We start from the raw sequence: 22282 nt of genomic DNA, 5'->3' as shown, positions 1-22282 counted from the left end.
AAAGGAACTTGCAATTAACCCTCTTGTTGAGAATACTCATAAGATAATGATTCAGAGTTTTAAAACATTGCATCATAATTATCTTTCTTTGGACAGGCTAAATTGTGGTATCTATCTTGCATTTCTGTTAACTAAGTGTCATTAATATAACAATTTCCCCATATTTGAAAGAAAATAGATGAAACTGCTTTATTGGTTGTCTTTTGTGACTTGCTGAGTGCAATTTGACATTCTGCCCAAAATCATTGGTCACATGAACATGTTATAACAGATTAAAGAGAGCACAAATTCTGCTTGTGCAATTTGCAGTGGTTTGTTCAGATTATTTCAAGGGTGATGTTTCAATCTACAATTGAAACAGTTTTATGAAAACAAGCTTTAAAAAAAACACAATTGCCCCAGTAAATTGCAGTAACCATAGATTTCAAATGATCTTCCATTTGGCAGCACTTGAATGTTTTTAAGTGCCTTTGTTTTGTTGTGTTATTGTGGTGGGCTTCCAAAAAGTATTTACATTTTTGAAATGGTATTTTCAAAAGTGCAATTTACTCAATAATTGGGAATTTTTTTTATTAACTTGTATTTTTGCGTTCCATCTAGTCCTTCTGGCTGTACATTTTGGGGAAAGAAACCTTGGAGTCGTAAAAAGAAGATTCTGTGGCAGCTTGGCACATTGGTTGGTGCTCCAGTTGGAATAGCTCTCATTGCAGGGATTGCCATTCCCGCTATGATAATTGGCATCCCTGTATATGTCGGCCGAAAGGTACAGTATGGACATTGGTATTTAAAGTGTTTTAAGACTTGTGCAGATTTGGAACTATAATATTGAGTTGACTTTCTATCCAATTCCATCATCCTTACCTTTTACAACATGAGAACAATCTCTCAAAACAATGTCAAATTGACTGAGCCTGCCATTGAATTTCTACCTGAATGACTCAATGCTAACTTTCTTACAAACTCTAGTGTGAGCACTGAGCTTGTTAAATGGCTTTGTGAAGCCATCTCTGTGCATCTAAACCAGCTGACTCTGTTTGCACAATTCTCTGTAGCATACATGTCTATCATTTAGTATACAAAACATCTGATTTTTTTTCCCCCGATGTGGAGCTGCTGGCATTGGACTGGAGTAAACATAATAAGAAGTCTCTCAATACCAGGTTAAAGTCCAACAGATTTATTTGGTAGCACAAGCCACTAACTTTGAGTGCTGCCTCTGCATCAGGTAAGTGGGATTTCAGTTCACAGATGGGGTATATAAAGACACAAAATCAATTTACAAAATAATGGTTGGAATGCAAGTCTTTACAGGTAATCAAGTCTTAAAGATACAGACAATGTGAGTGGAGAGAGGGTTAAGCACAGGTTATAGAGATGTGTTGTCTCCAGCCAGGACAGTTAGTGAGATTTTGCAAGTTGTGGGGGTTACCGATAGTGTGACGCGAACCCAAGATCCCGGTTGAGGCCATCCAAGCTGTTAGGAGGTGCGTCAACGCCAGATTATCAGCCCTACTCGACAGCCCCGAACATCACCCAAGCACAATGCAACGCCATTGTCATCAAACCAGCAGACTAAGGAGGGGCCATCGTCATACTGAACAGAACGGATTACTGCAAAGAAGTGTACCAACAGCTGAACAACGAGGAACACTACAGACAATTACCTGCAGACCTGATCAAAGAGCACACCCATCTGCTCAACAGACTGATCAAGGCTTTTGACATGTACCTTCAGACATTCCTTCATGCTCTCATCCCATGTACTCTCTGCGTTGGAGATCTCTACTGCCTTTCAAAGATACACAAGGCAAACACACCCATATTGGGCAATGGGACCCTGTGCGAGAACCAGTCCATCAAGGGCATCCTGGACTGCAGTGTCTTCGCCTTCAACAATCAGTTCTTCATCCAGACACAGAACAGCCATGAGGATCAAATTCACACCCTAGTATGCTAACATCCTCATGCACAGGTTCGAACAAGACCTCTTCTTCACACGGGACCATCAACTGATGCTGTACACTAGATACATTGACATTTTCTTTCTTTGGCCTCGTAGTGAACAATCACCGAAACAACGATATGATGACATCAACAAGTTCCATTCCACCATCAGACTACTCTCCGGAATCGGTTGCATTCTTGGACACACGCATCTCCATCAAGGACGGTCACCTCAGCACTTCACTGTACCACAAGCCTATGGATAACCTCATGATGCTCCACTTCTCCAGCTTCCATCCTAAACACGTTAAAGAAGCCATCCCCTACGGACAAGCCCTCCATATACACAGGATCTGCTCAGATGAGGAGGATTGCAACAGACACCTCCAGATGCTGAAAGATGCCCTCATAGGAACAAGATATGGTGCTTGACTCATCGATTGACAATTCCGACACACCACAGTGAAAAACCATACTGGTATCCTTAAACGACATACACGGGACACAGAGGACAGAGTACCCTTCGTCGTCCAGAATTTCCCCGAAGTAGAGAAGCTACGACATCTTCTCTGGAGTCTTCATGTCATTGAAGACGAACATCTCGCCAAGGCTATCCCCACACCCCCAATTCTTGCCTTCAAACAACCACACAACCTCAAACAGGCCGTTGTCTGCAGCAAACTATCCAGCCTTCAGGAGACCAGTGACCACAACCCTGCCACAGCAGTCTTTGCAAAATGTGCCAGATCATCAACATGGATGCCATCATCTCATGTGAGAATACCATCCACCAGGTACACGATACAGACACTTGCAACTTGGCCAACATTGTCTATACACTGCAGGAAAGGATGTCCTGAGGCATGGTACATTGGGGAGACTGTGCAGATGCTATGACAATGGATGAATGAACACTGCTTGACAAATCACCAGGTAAGAGTGTTCTCTTCCTGTTGGGGAACACTTCAGCGGTCATAGGCATTCGGCCTCTGATCTTCAGGTGAGCATTTTCCAAGGCGGCCTTGAAGACACATGACAAAGCAGAGTTGCTGAGTAGAGATAGCCAAGTTCCGCACACATGAGGACAGCCTCAACTGGGATCTTGGGCTCATGTCACACTACCTGTAATCCCCACAACTTACCTGCGTTTGCAAAATCTCACTAACCATCCTGACTGGAGACAATACACATCTTTTTAACCTGTGCTTAATCCTCTCTCCATTCACATTGTCTGTATCTTTTAAGACTTGATTACCTGTAAAGACTCGCATTCCAACCATTATTTTGTAAATTGAGTTAGCTCTTTATATGCCCTGTTCGTGAACTGAAATCCCACTCACCCGATGAAGGGGCAGCGCTCCAAAAGCTAGTAGCTTGTGCTACCAAATAAACCTGTTGGACTTTAACCTGGTGTTGTGGGACTTCTTTTCTCTCTCTCTCTTCCCCCCCCCCGCCCCACCACCACCACCACCCAGTAGGCATCTAAGAAGTGATCCAGTTTAAATTAAAATTTCCCTGTAAACTCTAACTTGTAACCATTTGGATTTGAGACATTTTGTTCTCAGTCAAAAAGACTGCTAAGATAATTGAGTTTAATTACTGCTTCAGTACTTGTAGGAATATTAGTTTTGAATCTCAAAACATCCCAGAAGTTATTGTATAACTTTGTGAAAGACATTTAAAATGAAACTGCATTTAACTTATTTTGTGAAGCCCTTCTGGCTTTAATAAAAAGGAAAATAGAATCATCTAGTAAAATGAAAAGTAAGCAATTTTAAAAATGGTATTATTTAAAAGTGCACATTCCAGGGAGGGTGCACTTTAATCTGAGGAGCTTTGATTTTATTGCTGTTTATCAGATTAATGTAGTACTCCAGCTATTTTTGCAGTGAGGAACGAAGTATTTTAAAAGCTGTGTAGCTAACCTTTTTAGGCGTCTCAGCATCTGCTTGTAAACAATGTTCTGTGTAAAGAAACTGATATTCAACAAAACTGGACTGTTTTTGAAGACATTGTGGTTCTTTACAAAAGTATAGAAATAAGTAATTAACCATAGTCCATAAAAGATCATAGGCATCCCTCTCCATTAGAGAGGGAGACAATTGGTTATATTTAGCTTAAAAGTTACAACAAGTGTAGCAAGGCAGGCCTCCATGAACTCGCACAACTGATAGGGGTGTTGAAACCATGCCATTGGCATCATTCTGCATCATGCACTATTGAACTCAGCTAACTACCCCCTCCCCCACCCCTGCCAACATGTAGGAATAGACTTGAAAAATGGGCAATACTATGCATTAACTTAGATCTTAGAAGCTCTTTAGAGGAACATTGGGAGTCATTGCAATGGAAAAGGCAATCAGTTGCAGAGTCAATCACTCAACTATACTAGTGCCCAAGCAAGGTTTCACCACTACTATTCTTTAGAGTTTGTGCAAAATGGATTATGGAAGATCTGGCAAAAATTTATGGTACTCCCATTTTTAAGGCATGCAGATATGAGGTAGGTGGAACGTATACATCGAGAGTTTTTTTTTCAGGTTAACCAAAGATCTTCAGGCACGGTTGCTAATTGGGTTAATTGTAATTATGGGCACTGGCAGCTGTGTATCATTGGAATTTCTTTAAGAATCAGAACTTTGTACAATTGTCCTTATCAAGGTTTGGTAAAGCTAATTATATTCAATTTTTAGTTCTCAATTTTAACTGTAGTATTAGTTTCAGTTCTTAATTTTGAAAGTCACTGTTCATTGTCCAGGGGAAAAGAATTATAACCTCTCCTTATAAACAATTATAATTTTGCAGACAGTTCCAACATGATAGTATGAAGTTGTATTTATACTGACTGCTTTACTAATCAGTGGTCCACTGTTAGCCATTTGGAAAAGAAAAGCAAACACCCTTTTCCACCATGTTTTCTGGAATGTGGGGCATTACTGATATTCTATTATCTGATGCTTGTTAAATATTGAAAAATTGGTTGTAAAATTGAGGTAATGATTTTGTTTGATAGTACAGGGCAATTTTAATATTTCAAAACCTGATTACAAAAGGCACCAAGTTTTCTCTCACTTCCTTGGCAAGCTGGGTTCAGTTTTTTTTAAACTGAGGCACAACCTGTACTCTTATTTCAGGGGAAAATAAGATATGTTTATCAACTATCAATTACAATGGAGTGGCATTGCAAATGGGATTTCATCTCCTGAAGGGACAGACCTGATGTTCAGAAGCTTACCTTCAATGTTGCTTAGCGATATACTGTACACTGCCATTACCCACTGATTTACAAGTGGGTTACGATTCAACTTTCTCAATTTAGGCATTAAGTTGTTACGCAGTTCTTGTTGCTGTCAACAGATGCATGAGAATGTGCCCTTGTCTGGGGATTGGTTAAGGATGCAATAGATCTGCCCAATTATGATCACTGTCTTGGTTGTATAATGAGAAATGTCCCCTCGGGTGATCTGACAAAATAACTTAGCGGGAGAAGCTAGTGGGGAAAGGAACAAAAAGTAGGAAATTGGACACTTCTGAAAGTCTCTCTCTCTCTCTCTTTAGACGTGATGGCCATTGAGACTTTAACCATTATATCATTATTTAGTAAATGCTTGTTTTCCCACCCTCAAACCATCTTCCTAAAAAGATGCAATGCTGCAGATACTGGAACTCTGAAGTAAAAACAGGGAATGCTGGAAATACTCAATAGGTTGAGATTATTTTATTTTCTCACTTTTAAGCATACCTCTTTATATTTTAGCAGTAATTTCCACATTCAGTTTGAGAGTTTCCAGAACATAATGTCCTTTCGTTTACTAGATAGAGCAATTTCCCTACACACACACACTAAATCTTGAAAATGGCGTAACAAAACAAAAATTCAAAATAGAAGCACAGACAGACACTTTGGAGGGATTTACCTGGTCCAGGACGTCATAGTTCAGTTCTGTGGTGTCTTGTATTACAGATGACAAAAAGCTTTTTCTCAAAGGAACAGTTCCAAAGTTCAGGCACTTGTCTTCAGTGTTGCTGTACACTACTGTCACCCACAGTTTATCATCCAACTTTTTCCAAATGATCAGCAGTTAATTTCAGAGTAGCGTAATGACATTTTAGTAATGAAATTTGTCAGTTTGGGAATGTAAACTTAAAGCAGTTGTGAAAAGGAGGAGGAGGAAATCAATCTGCAGTGACAAGTATTCAGCCAATATATTTTACTGTGCTGGGGAAATGGCGATAGTGTTCACTTTTTAGGTGAGGCTTATATTTTTATGAAGGAAATATAAGCTTTAGACACAGTATTCAAATTTATTTAATTAAGGGGATAAAATTGGTTACGTTGTTGTTTTTCTCTTGAAAAATAAATCTTTGCAGTAGACTGGCAAGATACAAAATTAGTAAGTAGATACTGCCCATTGAGGAAGTCTTAGAATTTTGCAATAGCTTGTGGCACTCAGCCAAGTTTTATATTTTGTGTGCAGCTTTGAGTTTTTTTTGCAACTTTTATTTCATCTATGGGTTGCAGCTGAAATATGATGGTACGGAGTGTAGTTGCTTTGTTTGACTAACATTGTGGACAATTTTGAGAGCACCAGTGACAGATGCTAAAATATCAGAGCCTCATTTCAATCTAGATTGTCACTAAAAAAAATTTGGTGGGCAGTAGCTGTGCACTTGGTTCCTTTTATTTTGCCATGGATTCGGTTAGTATCAGTAATATCAAAATTGTGGATCTTTTTATTATTGTTTCATTCTTGCTAACCATCTAAAAATACCAACTGTGTACTAAAATAAAATAATCTATGAAACTCAAGAGTGGATCAGTTTTAACATCCGCTTAATGTGCTTTGAATCACAATTACGTTTTTTTTAAAAATGAAACCACCTGCTGTCTGAGAATCCTAATCAATGCAGATTAAACCTATTCCTGCATCCCATAACCCTTTTGCCCCACCTTTTGACACACCTCATCCCATCCTCCTTTTCTACAATGGTTTAAAGCATTGTGGGGCTCAGACTTGGAATGCTATGTACAGTTTTGACCTCCTTACCTCAGGAAGGGCATGCCTTAGGAGCGAAAAAAGTTCACCTTGACTGATTCATAGAACTAGGCACAGGAGTAGGCCATGTGGCCCTTCAAACCTGCTTCACCATTTAAATTTGATCATGGCTGATCCTCTGTGACTATATTCCTGCTTTCTCTTTGTACCCCTTATGCTATTAAAATCTTTTTGAAAAAATCTATCTCTTGAATACATTGTGACTTGATCTCTACAGCTGCCTTTCGTAGAGGACTCCACAAGTTTACCATCCTTTTGCGTGAATAAGTTTTTCCTCAACTCAGTCCTATCTTTATCCCGAGACGATGTTCCCCAAAGGGAAAGCAACCTGCCTGAATCAAATGTGTCCTGTTCAGTTGGAATTTTGTACGTTTCAAACCAACATCCTCTTGCCCTCATTCCTGGGATGAAGGAATTTCTGAGATTGATTAGACTGGGCCTACGGTCCCTAAAGTTTAGAAGAATGCAAGGCGATCCCACTGAAACATAAAACTCTTAAGGGGCTTAACAGTAAATGCTGGGAAAATGTTGCCCCTTGTTGGGGAGTCTAGAACTTGTCACAGTCTCTGAGTAGAGGGTTGCAGACTTTGAACTGAGATTTCTTCAGTCAGAGTTGTGAATCCTTGTAATTCTCTGCTCCAGAGAGTTGTGGATGTTCAGTCAGCAGGTATGTTTAAGACAGCAGAGCAGAGTTGATATAGATGTTCAGAAAAGATCTTATTGATTGACCAGGCTGAATGAACTACACCTCTTATTAGCTAAGCTTTTATGCTCTTCAAGTCTGCCCCAGCCCTTTGCCCCCCACTGCAAATGGAATTGTGGCACTGGGCAGCATGTTGGCACAGTGGTCAGCACTGCTATCTCAGTGCCAGGGACCTGGGTTCAGTTCCGGTCTTGGGTGAGCATCTGTGTGGAGTTTGCACTTTTTCCCTGTGTCTCCCCTCTCAGTTCAAAGATGTGCAGGTTAGGTGGATTGGCCATACTAGATTGCTCCTTAGTGTCCCAAGATGAGTAGATTGGGGAGATTAACAGGGTAAATATAGGATAGGGCTTGCATAAGGTGATCTGTCAGGTTGGTGCAGAGACAAAGGGCTGAATGGACTCCTGCACTGTAGGGATTCACCCTCCGTTCAAACTACTTCCTTCTCTAGTGATAACTTGCATTTATTTAGAATTGTTAACGTACAAAATATTCCAAGATGTTTCACAGCACTTTAATCAGACAAAAAAGGCACCTTCTCCATTTTCACCCCTTTCTTTTTGCAGTTCCTCCACCCATTGGGAAGCACGAATCAATGCATGTTGTTATAGTGGAATGTAGAGTGATCATTGAAGGTTCTATACATCTTACCTAATTTTTTTAAAAAAAACTTTCAGATTCACAATCGCTATGAGGGCAAGGATATTTCAAAACACAAGCGAAACTTGGCAATCACTGGAGGTGTGACGTTATCTGTAATCGTTTCTCCTGTTGTTGCTGCAGTAACTGTAGGTAAGAAAACAAACAGCCTTTCAGTGACGTAGATTTCTGGTTCACTAGTCATTGGGCATTGCTATATTTATTGATATTGCTTTTAAATGCATTATAAAACACATCAAGAAAAATGTCGACCGACTACAACAATTGTAGCTACTTAAAATGGCCCAATTTGAATCTGTATTGTTTCACTATTATCTTTCTGTGATCTATTTGGTGTTCTATTGTGCTTTCCTCCACTGAAGTTGTTTACTGGTCAACAAAACACTTGCAAACTTGTTAAAGCATTTTCATTGTTTTATGTGGGTCAAAGGTTTCATTTCCTATAAATGCTCAGCAATCTGTGAAAGAGCAGTTTATTTGTCTTAGGCTGATGTTGTTAGAATGGTAATGATTTGTTGAACTACACAGTTCCATCCTTATCAGATATATTTCAAATAATTTGTCATTTACAGCAAAAGCTGCTTTTACTGTGCCATGCTCCTCCTCCAACTGCAGAGAAACTGTTTGCCTTAATAAATATATTCATGTTACATGGCTTTTGTTTTTTTACATTTTCAGATTTGAGATTGAAAAGGAAGCATTTTACAACACCATAACACATTTAAGTGGTGCTACAAACCTGCTCCTGCCACACAGTTCTGAGAATCCTGGTTTCTCTGGGCCTCTTGTCTATTTTCTCCTTTCATTTGGCACATGGCAAGCCAAGATATGCAAGTTAATAGATTATTTGGGGTTTTTAGTCTCAAAATTTTCCATGTGCCAAATTACCAAAATTAAACTAAGACCATAATTTGAATTTTGAAAAAGAAGCTTGTTAAAATTACATTGCACAAAATTTTATAACTTTTGATGAATATTCAAGTCATTTTGCAGGCAGATGTAGCAGCTGAATTGTGCATGGCAAGATCCCCACAATTTGCTTTTGATATTGCTCATTGAGAAATGTTGGTTAGAGCTCTCTTAATAACGTGTTAGAACTTATTAATTGCAGCAGGGGAGAAAAATGAGTAATAACAGATCAGTTTCTGTTACAAGCAAAGATTAATGTTTTCTTCTCCATTGAATCCCTGTTTAATGTTAGAACTTCTCCCATTGGATCTTTAGCATTTACCCGAGCAGGCAATTGGAATCTTGAAAGTTGATCCTTTAAACGTATAGCCCTTAGTTCTGATCAACCTTGATGAGAGGGTAACCAATTGAGTAAAGATGTTTGCCAAAGCTTTGTGGTAGCCTGGGTTGGTGTCACATGGTCTCACAAATGAAACGATCGTCAGTGCATGCTCAGTTTATTTACAATTGCAGTGTCTTAACGTCAGTATAGGCTTATCCTCAGGCATGTTCTGCACTTTCAATTTAGAATGTGAGAATTGTGCAGATTGAAGTAGGTCTTCCTTTTTCTTTGGTGGCGGTATGTCACAGAAGTCAATGAGCAGGTTATTGGACCACCTCTTGTCAGAGATTACATAGATTAGTCCTGATGGTCTGTTTCTGCATTATCCGTTAGTCTGTACTGGTTTGGAAGTTGCTGCTTGAAGTTGAGTCCTTCTGACTAATGACTATGCATTAAAGGCAAATTGATGTCAGGATTTTGGAATAAAAGAGCAGTAAGTAAGAGACAAGATAATTTGTCATGCATGTTTTTCGACATTGTCCTGAATTGTTCTGACGATTTGCACTTCTGTTCGAATTCGTGCAGTTAGTGTGTGTGGTGCTGAGTCAGATCACTACATCTTTTCTAGAAAGAGCACACTGTTCTTTTGGAGGACAGCTATGAAGTGCCAAACATGGTAATCCCACTCATGGCAGCATGTCTCTTTTGAGACCAGCAAATGGTCTGGGTCCACCAGAGAGGCAAATTACTGCAGATGCTGATCCCTGAAACAAAAACAGAAAATGCTGGAAAATCTCAGCAGGTCTGACAGCATCTATGGCAAGAGACTAGAGCTAATGTTTTTGAAATGTTGGCTCAATTCTCTTTACTCAGACGCTGTCAGACCTGAGATTTTCCAGTGTTTTCTGTTCTTGGGTTCACCATAAGTTCCGTTGCCTGGTGGTTCTTCTGTTTCTCTTCTAGCCTTGACAAAAGTATCCTAAATTTAATTTCAAAGTTCTATATATCTTTAAACTAGTTATCCCCATATATAGCCATTTAAGCATATGGAAATTCCACCTGCTGGAAGCATTTTGGGCACCTGTCATTACCCTCCCTCCCTGCACAAGACCAGATTTGCTTTGGCAGCTTTGTACTGTTCAACTTAGTATTGTAAGTATGAATATTGTCTAACTGTCTGCCCAGACTCGAGGCAGAAAATTCTGAAGGCTTGGATTGGCAACACAACCCTTGTTTATTGTTTCCTGTTGTTCATGTTCAGGTTTTGCTATCAGTCAATTATCTGTAGTTTGCACGTTGATCTGGTTGTTTATAGTGTTAGCTTATCTAGTGAGTGAATGAAGATTTAGTTCTGCATTTACAAGCCTATATTCTGAAATCAGCATCCTTATTGATTGTGAAGATGGGCAGTAATCTGGATCTGTGTCTGGCGCGTAACTTGGGATTGGGTTCCTGAAGTGGAGTAAGTCTGTACTTGAGATCTTTACCTGTGCACTGGATAGGAAATTGCAGTGGAAGGCATAGGTGTTGGATTGAGCTGTATGACTTGAAGGAAAGTTAGCTCACTTGCTGCCTTCACATTCATGAAAGAACCTCCTTTACAGGGTTTGTAAAATTGCAGGACAATGTGCCATAAATGGATGCTTGAGAACCTCGACTGATCGAATGCTGTTTCTGTTAAAATCATGCAGTATGTAGGTTAGGAATCACAATAGCTTGATTATTGTTGAAGAATGGATGCTATCTTTGGTGAGCTTGCATCTACCAAATGTTACTAGATTAGTCAACCAATTTTGAGCAAAGGGGCTCTTCAATGCTGTGTTTAACACCCTTCCTAATTCCAGAAATGTAAAAATTTAATCAAATCTAGTTATCCTGGTCCATTCACTTTTCTGCTGTGGTTTTGGTTCAAAATGTAATTGGTTCATTGTGAAGCACCATGGGTCATTAGCAGGGTGTGGTGATATGCTACATAAATGCAAATTCTCCTTACACCTAAATGTTTAAGTTTATCCTCTTAAGTGCATGTCACCTTAATCAGTGCATCTTTCAGCCACTTCCACATGTGCCTTGTCTTACTGTGCACTGTTTCTTGGGGCATTTTTGCTGATCCCTGTTTAGCCATCATATTATTTGCATTTTAGACCTTGTGTAAATGTTGAAAAGCCTGCCTTTGGGATTGGATGGTGATCTGCATGGTAGTGAGTGGAATGGGTAGCAGTGGTGTGAATTGGAGTTGTCTCTTGGGTAAAAAGTGGTTTGTTTGTTTATACATGTCTCCCTAATCTGTGATGGACGGGATTGGTTTGGATTCAACTGTGGCGTTCAAGCAAGAGAAAGTTGTCTCAATTTGTCAAGCATTTCTTGAGAATAAACAAACTTGTGTCTTCAGGACCAATAGTCGTCCTGTAAAATATATAGGTATTAGGCTGTATCAATATTCTTTGATAGTGAAGTTTTTGTGTTTATGAAGGATTGAGATGTTATATAAGTGAGTTGAATTCTATTCTGGATAATATCACATAAAACCAGTTTTGTTCAACAGAAATGAAAACCTTGTTGCTAAGAGTGAAATTTTCATTCTGTATCCGTTTCAGCTGCAGAGAAAAAATACCTGCAGCCCTGCAAATGTCTGAAGAGAGCATTTTGAGTGGGTGGTATGGTGGTGCAGTGGTTACACAGTAAAAAGTCTGACAACACCAGGTTTTAGTCCAACCGATTTATTTGATAATAGACTCACCTGACGAAGGGACTAACCCCGAAAGCTTGTGAGTCTATTATCAAATAAATCAGTTGGACTAAAACCTGGTGTTGTCAGACTTTTTACTGTTTATGCCAGTCCAATGCTGGCATACCCACATCATGGTGCAGTGGTTAGCATTGCTGCCTCATGGTGCCAGGGACCCAGGTTCAATTCTAGCCTTGGGTGACTATGTGGAGTTTGCACACTCTCCGTGTCTGCGTGGGTTTCCTCTGGGTGCTTGGTTTCCTCCTACGGTCCAAAGATGTGCAGATTAGGTGGATTGGCCATGCTAAATTGCCCTTTAGTGTCAGGGGTCATAGCAGGGTAAATACATGGCTTTGTGGAGATTGAGCCTGCACCGACAACAATCCCAGGCCCTTTGGGCTGAATGGCCACCTTCTGCATTGTAAGGATTCTATGAACAATACTTGAATAATATACTGAGGATTAAAGACTGGGAGAATCTTTGTTGAACTGGCAATACTTTGATCCTATGAACTAAATTTTGTATAATGTAGCATATTGCTATCACTATCCTAAATAATGCCAATGAGCACCCTGTTTGATATAATTACTTCAGATACCGGGCACATTTTCAAACTGCTGCCTTTTTAGATTTCAGCCTTGTGCTTGCTCACTTCACACCGTGCAACTGTTGACATTTGACTGATATTATATACTTAAGTGGATGACTCCTGTTAAGTATTTGAAAGCCTAATATGATTTCAGGTTTCTGTTAAGAGAATTACACAGACTTGGAAAGTAGTCAGACTTGTAATTGGGGAACAGCCAAAGGAAATTGGAACAAAATTTTTAAGATAAAACTGCAGTAAAGACTTGGGCCAATTGTAATGTTGTAAGCCTATTAATACCGAATTAGTGTTCACACAGTCACCTGATTACAAAGTAGGAAATATCTGCTTACCCACATGCAGTGACCTATTTTGATCCAAGCTTACCAACCTTGCAGGGATTTTCCAAGGGCTGACAACTGACATACCAGATTATTTTTAATTAGCATGTGGTGCCTGGGTTAGTTAGTGATGAACAGTTAATAAATGCTCAAAAGCATCCTCCCAAAACTTATGCTTTGTTGTTGAATGCATTTTTTCCTGTTCTATCTTTACAGGAATTGGGGTTCCCATTATGCTAGCATATGTTTATGGAGTAGTCCCAATTTCTCTCTGCCGTAGTGGTGGCTGTGGCGTCTCTGCTGGCACCGGAAAGGGCGTGCGGATTGAATTTGACGATGAAAATGATAATGCTGGTGGAGGAAATGCAGCATTGGGTAAGGGCTACTTAACTGTTATCTTTAGTATTCATCTCCATGCACATGATTCATATGTTTAGTTGCTTTATGCTGTGCCCTGTGTAGCAGGGGTGAGTGGGAAATTTTAATAAATCTCTAGGCAGTGCTGTTGGCTGTGTCTACCATAATCAAGAGTATAATTTGTCCAGTGGTGGCTTTGTTCTATTTGTTGTCCTAAAGAGATTTTAACTGCTGCCTATCTCTCATGGGAGAGAGTGGATTGCAGTCAGGGTACTTGTAGCAATGTGACAAATTCATGCCTCTGAGCAATTTTAATTGATTCACTTTAGTGTCATTTCAGCAGTTCCTTTGTTAACCATAAGGCTATCTGTAGACTGTACAAAATGCCAGCTTAACTCTGCAAGAAAAAAGCCTATTTATGAAAAGATTCAGTTTAGTTCGACTGCCCCTCACCTCTAAATATTGTAGGTAGTTTTTCTCCCTACATGCAATGTCCAAACAGCCCTTCCTGCAGTATATTATTAGCTGTGTTGGGGATGCAGCTACTTTCCCTCTGCTTTTGGCTTAACACTTACCACTTGTACCAAGTTATGCTGTTTCTGTTTTTTAATGGTATATTGAAGGATGCCCAAACTTTGACTTCAGGGGATAGACAATACACAGATGAGAGCGAATGGAAATTCGGGAGAGAGCACAAGTTTCATTTCATCCACTTGAATTTGCAGAAGCCCCATTTTGCTCATTAAGGTTTATCCGTCAACAAAGTAAGGACATCAAGAATAGCCCTTTACAATTCTCTTGCTGCTTCCAATCAAAAGCAACTAGGAATAACAGCAAATAAGAGTGAATTGCTAGAGCTTGGGAACCAACATTTGGAAGCCTTGCACTAATGTGCTCTGCTGAATCATACTTTACTGAAGAGGCTGGCGTTCCCTGTTGTGCACTATTATAGTGATTGTGTGCATTTCTCTCTCTCTAGCTGCTTTCTACAACTAGTGTACATTAGGTTAACCTTCTTGGTCCTTCCAATGATACTAGTTGGATGCTTGAATAACTCCAACTTAATACTGTTAGTTTTCCACTTATAGTTCAAGATGCCTGTAGTTCACACCAGCGTTCGATGAGATTCCAAACCTGAACAAACTGTTCAGTGTGTGCTGACTTGCCTTATTGGCTAGGCTATTGACAATACAAATTTACAGAAAGCAGTTCTTTAACTCTTTTTAAAAAATGCTTGTACTCATGTAGGGTTTCTGTGCACTAACTTTTGAAGCATAATACATAATGTATTCAGGAAGCTCCATAGGATATTTCGGTTACAGTCTGGAGAATCTTCTCTCAATTTTAATTGCTAATAAAAGTGAAATGAATTAAAAGTAATAAGTTGCTGCTGTGTTTGGTTCTGCCTATTTAGATACCACATTTGTTGTTGAGGCTCGCAATAACCCCAGTATTGGAGAGGGAAGTGTTGGTGGCCTAACAGGCAGTTTAAGTGCCAGCGGAAGTCACATGGACAGAATAGGTGCAATACGAGACAACCTGAGTGAAACAGCAAGCACCATGGCACTGGCTGGAGCAAGTATCACAGGCAGCCTTTCTGGGAGTGTGATGGTCAACTGTTTTAATAGGTAAGCTTTGTAACTAAAAGTCTTTCCATTGTCTGCAACCTTTCTAATCATGCTAAAAATAATGAAAACTGGTACAGGAGTTAACTCGGAGGAGTTTGTGACCTGATGGTGGAAAGGAACTGGATGCAACTGATTGCAGATAAAATTATTCAAATGTTAACCCATCCTGGACTACGATGGGCATGCTATAGAAATGGATCATTTGACCCGTCTATCCCAATAAGCCTCTACACTGAGCTACTGGGTTTGATCCACTGTGCTGCTGAATTCCCATTTCCCTTTTAATATTTCTACCTTTCAGAGATCCAGTTCCTTTTAATGGAGTTTAAAGCTTATTTCAACAGCATTTTGTGACATAATTCTTGTTATTCCTGAAAATGTATGAACTTCCTCTTATTTTTGTGATTTTTATAAATTGATGTCCAATGATAAACCAACCTGTGAAAGCATTTAATGACTACTTGTGTTACTGTAATCCTTCATACTGTTGGACACCTCTTTTAGGTCACTCCTTGATTTACTAGCCCTGGTAGGAGGGAATATGTTAAAACTTCTCAGTTCTGAGTAATTATGTCCCTGTATCCTAGTAAATATACTCTGCAGCTTTCTTTGCTCTCTCATCGTTCCTACAACAGGGAATTCAAAGGTGCAAGGTTGCATGTTTTACTCATGCCTGAGTGATTCTAAGTCATTATCTTCTAAAAGTTGTTTGTTGGGGAGGGTTTTTTGTGTTATCTCGTCTAATTCTTGATCTGATCCATATAGGTTAGAGGTGCAGGCAGATATCCAGAAGGAACGATACAGTCTTAGTGGTGAATCTGGCACAGTCAGCATTGGGACCATCAGTGACAATGCCAGCACAAGGGCCATGGCAGGATCAATCATCAATTCCTACAACCCACTGGACAGGTTTGCCACTTTGCTGACTTTTAATGATTCCATTAGCTTGTGATCTCCTAAATATGTTTACATTCTTGTTGCTATTTGGATTAATAATTGCTTTAATATTAAAAGACACTTCACAATTTTTATCAATGAAAAGCAGTTTCTACATTCTGCTTTAGAGAATAATGTCTTTAATTGCTGCCTAATTGCTTTGGAACCTCCATGTAACATTGCAGCTGCCTACCAGTTGGCTGAGGTGGTTCCTTTCATTTGCATGGTGCATCTATGAATGTGACAGAGTTTGCATTTGTAGAGCACCTTTCTCGACCTTGGGATATGCACAGACAATGATATACTTTCAAATGGAAGTCACTTGCAATGTAGGAAACACCACAATTAACCTGCATGCACCAAAGTCTCAGCATCAGCAGTAAAATGAAAAATCATATAATCTATTTTAGCGTTGTTGGTTCAGTGATCAATATTAGCCACACATTGAGAAAACCTTCAGCTTCTCTTCAGATGGTGCTATGGGATCTTTTATGCTCCCTGACAGGGTAGGTGGATTCTTGGTTCATCTGAGACTGAAAAGTCACATCAAGATCTGGCTGGGATACAAAATCTGTTCTTCTCACTTCTTCATTCCATGTTAGAAGCTAAAACAATCAGGAACTTGCACTAATGTAGAAGTAGGAAATGCTGAAAGTACTCAGGTGGAGAGATATCAGGGTTAATGTTTCAGGACAGTGACCTTTCATTCGAACATTAGGAACTTGCACTGTTTTCTGATGCTACCTATTCCAGGAATAGTGCATATCCCTGGGTATTGGGCTGCACTGGGAGAAATGGGTAACAATCCTGAGCCCAGTGGCCAGTTCAGAATTTCTTTAGTATCTAATTAAGAACTGAATATATAAGTGGATTTCAAGTCATATTTTTGTCACCTGCCTGCAAGTTCACAGTTCATGTTACATTGCAAAAGGAAATAAATGAATAGTTCCATATGGTATCCCTAGCTATGTTCTTGCACATGCTGTCATTTACACATTGCTTTGTCTGGGAGTTAACTTTTAAACAATTCTTTTCATCCCTAATTTGTGTGCTTAATTAAAAAGTGGTGGGAATACAGAACAAATGTATTGAAATAAAAATATATTTTTAGATTACCTTCCTGGTGTTCCTCAAAAATGGAACACCTCATTACTAACTGCATTTTTTGTACCTACTTTGGGTTACCTACTGTAAATGAAATGGTGTTCATGGAGAGAGAAAAATGAAGTTAATGTTCCAGCTCATTGACCCTTCATCTGAGCTGAAAAATTAGAAATGTAATAGTTTTTAAGTAGGTCAAATAGAGCACAAAAAGGAAGCCTGACATAAGGTGGAAAACAGGACTTGTCATGTGGACAAGAAACAAAAAATGTGCCTGGAGGAGGTGTGAACAGCAGTATAATGAGCAGCTGCTGTCCAAAAGCAAAAGAAGATTGCATTAGTGTTGGGATTTGGAAGAGACAAAGAAATAAAAGATCAGCTGGCTGAGAAAAGGAACCAGAAAACAGAAGTTAGCAAGTCCTGTACCATCTCAGCTAACTGTCTTAACAGTGGTGCCCCTGACCCACATCAGATGATGATAGAGTTGGCCACTAAGATGAGGCTGCCAAAGATTAATATTGGTACGTGTAGGGCCTGATGCATAATGAAGTTCCAGCCTCTCAAAACCCTTTTCCTATATTAGGATATATTTTCTCCGTTTAGGCCTGTTAATAGGGCTTTGCCATCTTGTGTACCCAGAGTATCTCTTTTTGCTCATGACGAGTAAAGAAAATGTGCAGTTTCCAGTGAAAATATTTGGCACTTCCATTATTAATTTTCATGTATGTTAGAGGGGAATGTGTTCTGTCAGTTGGGCACAAGTGAACAATCAGACTGGTAGAGCTGGCTCCCCTAATCTCAATTAATCTTGCAGAAAGTTAAAACCAACTCCTATTTGAAGTGCAGAGAGATCTGATCAAATGGGCCAATTAGCTTTAATTTCATGTTACAAGTCAACTGTGAACATGTTAGGCAAATATCTATATGTATCTTCCATAAGTGCAAACTTTGCCTTTTGCAGTACTTCAGCAGTCTTGTTCTACAGTATTTTTTCCCCAAGCATACAATACTGTAGATGGTATCCTTTCTTTTAAAGATTGATACATTAATTTGGTCATAGGACCTGGCACAGTCTAAACGTGACTGAGGTGAATGTTTTAGGACAGTGTAGTTGTCTAGGCTTTACCCTGGGACTTTTAATTTGTAGAAGCTGTCAGGTTGTTGAGGTATAATTCTCCTATCTTTGATCAAAACATGAGTTGTCTTTCTGCCTCTGTGACATGATCTGGCAAAAACTAAATCTAACATCTTGCATCAAGGGAATGAATTACAAGATGGAATTCAGTCAGTTCATGACATTGCTAACTACAGAGAAACATTTTGTGTGGTTTGTTATGCATCTGAACAGAGATGAATTGATGCCTGTAATTCTCTTGTCATCTATTCAGTTTCTGAAATTGTTGAACTACAAATAGATTCAACTACCTCTACAATTGCTGCTCCAATTGAATATTTGTACATTTTCTGTAATGAGCTTGACATTTGTGCATCTCCTTTCAGGGAAGGAAATAGTCTGGAAGTGCAAGTTGACATTGAATCAAAGCCTGCAAAGTTCAGGCACAACAGTGGAAGCAGTAGTGTAGAAGACAGCAGTGTGCCTGGTCGCAATGTAGCCACCTTGCCTACAGTCCCTGTTACGGACAATCGAGGTAGTGCCTCCAAGTGGCCCAAAGAAACAACAACTAAAAAGTGCAAAGGAAAATTGCAGAAAAGAGGCAGCATGAAGATAAATGAGACTCGAGAAGAGATGGATGCACAGTTACTTGAACAAAGAAGCACCAATTCAAGTGAATTTGATTCTCCATCACTTAGTGACAGTATACCATCTGTGGCAGACTCTCACTCCAGCCATTTCTCTGAATTTAGTGGATCTGACATGGAGAGCATGAAAACATCTTGTAGCCATGGTTCCAGCGACTATCACAGTCGGTTTTCAGCAGTTAGTCCCCTACCGGAGGTGGAGAATGATCGTCTAGAGACATGTCCATCGCAGGGTGGTGGTCTGGCTCTTGCTACAACTGGGCCAAGTGCAGATGTCTTGCAGTTAAGCTTCATTGCAGAAGAGAATGGTGCTGCAACTTCAACAGTGTCAAATTATGCCATTGAAGAGGCAGAAAATGTAACCAATAATAACCAGCAGCAACAGACCAGTGCAATTCATACTGAGATTTAATCCTTACATGCTGCAATTCTAATCATAAGATGTTGCTAATCAGTCCTGCTTACAGTTGATTATATGGTAATTGATATAAAAGGAAACTAAACTTGGAAACTGGTGCTTATTAACCAACAAGATCATGGATTTTGACGGTCAAAATAAAGTGTAGGTGTCAGGGTTAAATATATCATTACAGAATCTCCCACATATCCAGTTCAATTTTAAAGGATGGGGAGAGCAGTAGGTAGAGTTTTGAGAGGTGTTTATTGGGCAGTGTTGATATCTGGCAGGTAACATGTTGAGTGAGAAGTGACAGTCCTTTGTTCTGCCACTTACACGTGCATGATATATGGCAAAGAATGTGTAATTGAACTTGTAAAGGTTCAAGCAGATTTAAGTGCAAGTAGAAAACTGTTGAAGATTACATCAGAAGGACACATTCTTGTCTGTGGTAATTCCTTTCAATTATCAAAGATCGACCCTTTCCTCAGTGTTTCCTGGTGCCTTTGGAAAAGACTATTTAATACCTACGTTATTGAGGATATATTTATACTTCTCCAAAAAAATCTGTAGTGGACTACAGTATATCACAGAAGAATGCTAAAAATGCAGTTGGAGTAAAGTTGTGTATAATGAATGAGTTATCTTTAAATTATAACCCTATATTAGCCTACCAAAGACATTACTCAGGCTTTTAAAAAAAAATGTTTTGCATAACTGATTTAACTGGTTTCTTTGTTCTGAAAAAGCAAGCATTCATGACAAATGAATGCTGCTACTGCAGTTTGTTACAGGTTGAAAGCACAGTGCAGAATTTGCACATTGCTTTGTTTGGAGCATTAGACAAGATAGGTGACGACTATGGCCTTTCCCCCTTGTGTGACAAGACACTAAAAAAAAACTCACAAAGGCTGTACTCAGCCTATAACGGTGCACTGTTAAAATTACAACATACTTCACAAATGCAAAATTGAGTCATTAAATGTGAGTATGTTTTGCGCATTATGCAGTGTTTGGTTTATGTTGCCATGTTGATAATGCTTGAAATTTTATCATTATGAACAGAATAAGAAAGTCACAAGTTATGGTCTTTTTAATTTTCTTTAAGCTTTGGAACACTAGTGCCAGTTACAGTATATGTTGCATAATGCTTGTTTTGGTATCTGTATATTTGTTTGCAAGCTGGTTTGCCTAACAATGACTGTACAATGCATATCTAAAATAAAATAAATTAAAAACAATATTGTGTTTATCTTTATTGTTCTGATTTTAAATTCAAATCGAACTGTTATAATGTACAAATCTTTCATGACTCAGGTACTCACCTGAGGCATACAGACCAAGAACCCATTTTGTCTGACCCAAGGCAATAATGTGAGGTGTTACTTTTGGCCTCTGACGTCGTTAAGGAGAGAGAAATCTATCAAGGTATTGTTTTTGATAGCTATCCATAGAATGTCTCTGGATACCTTGATCAAGCTAAGAACTAGCTTTGGCTGTCAAATTGCCTGCTATTATTTGTTCTTCAATAATGGTCATTTACTTGAGGTACTAGAGGGCAATTATGTTGTTGAACTCTTCCCCAAAAAAGTCAAAATCTTTTTAAAGAAATAGGGAGAAAATTTGTCGTTTAAGAAAAATCCTTTTTGCCTGAATGCATCACTGTGATGTTACATAATGAAATACCACAGTCTCAAAAATGAGATGGCAATAGAAATGGAGGTGTGCAAGTGAACTGAAGCCAGTGCTGTTAGTGTATAGAGATCAAAGTCTTTCACTAAGTTGAGGACTGGAGGGAAGGAGTTGGGGGGGGCTAAGATCTGATTTGAAATGCCTTTAAAATTTGCAAAATGAATTACTGAAGTATGTCTGTAGATTAAATTTGCACCAACATAATAAACAAGAGGATTGAAAGTTACACATACAGCTTATAACATGTTTCCCAATGTATTGCAACTTTAGATGTTTGGAGTTTTCATTCATGTTGACAATTTTTAAAATTTTTCATCTAGGTTCCAGAAAGATACTTTTTTCTCTCTTGATATATTGTTAGCAATTAGCTGCAGGGTTTTGAAATGTCATTCCTAAACCTTGTCAAAAGTTTTTCAAACTTGACCAATTTTTCAACTTTACGTTGATTATATTTTGGGGGTTGGGGGGGGGGGGAGGATGATGAAATAAGATGCGGGTTCATAAACAAATACAAGTGTTTGGACATTGATGGGACAAGTTAAGGCTGCTAAATCAAATCAGACCCTTGGCTTTATTTTTTCATTGGATTTGTTTGTGGTCCATACCCATTTGCCCTTCAGAAGCTGGTGGTGAGCCACCACCTATAAATCACTGGAGTCCATATAGTGAAGGTAGGGCATTCTTGGACTTTGATCCAGTGAATGGAAATTCCAAGTCAGAATTATAAGCAGGAGGTTTCCATGTATCTGTCTAGGTGGGAGAGGTTGCAGATTTTGGAAGTGCTGTTGCAAAACCCTTTGGTGGGGTGGCTGCAATACACTAGATGATGTACACTGCTGTATGCCAGTAATAAACTAAGTGGAGGTTTAAGGTGATGCATGGGGTGCTGATGAAATGTCTTGAAATGTGTTGCTTTCCAAATGTTGGAACTGCATTCATCTAAGGAAAGCAAAAGTGTACCATCACTGGCGAGGCTGTGGGAGCAGGAGTTTTTGAACTGATCTGTTGATTGTGGGATTGCTTAGCTCTGTCCATAGCATGCTGCTGTGGTGATGCATGTTGTCACTGGTGGGTTGCTCATCACCAGAGTCCCCAGCCTAACCTGCTCTGCAGCCTCAATTGTGACTGGGCCAGTGACCTCCTGGATGTTATCATGTGTATT

General features: G+C 39.3%; 1 protein-coding gene across 3 annotated transcripts in view; it reads left to right on the top strand.

The window, feature by feature from the left end:
- Window positions 1–20663, top strand: part of rnf19a (ring finger protein 19A, RBR E3 ubiquitin protein ligase) — a 70393-nt gene extending 49730 nt beyond the window's left edge. For all 3 annotated transcript variants that reach the window (XM_080193797.1, XM_080193798.1, XM_080193796.1), the window contains exons 5-10: window positions 601–763; window positions 8379–8493; window positions 13465–13623; window positions 15020–15233; window positions 15999–16142; window positions 18771–20663. In XM_080193797.1, coding sequence (XP_080049923.1) covers window positions 601–763; window positions 8379–8493; window positions 13465–13623; window positions 15020–15233; window positions 15999–16142; window positions 18771–19443 — 1468 coding nt within the window. In that variant the 3' untranslated portion in view covers window positions 19444–20663. The remainder of the gene's footprint in view (window positions 1–600; window positions 764–8378; window positions 8494–13464; window positions 13624–15019; window positions 15234–15998; window positions 16143–18770) is intronic.
- Window positions 20664–22282: the final 1619 nt, after the last annotated feature.

Source organism: Carcharhinus amblyrhynchos, chromosome 8, assembly GCF_965287045.1.
Source record: "Carcharhinus amblyrhynchos chromosome 8, sCarAmb.v2.hapA, whole genome shotgun sequence".
In the NCBI taxonomy this organism is placed as follows: Eukaryota; Metazoa; Chordata; class Chondrichthyes; order Carcharhiniformes; family Carcharhinidae; genus Carcharhinus; species Carcharhinus amblyrhynchos.
This window is presented reverse-complemented; position numbering and strand designations above follow the sequence as displayed.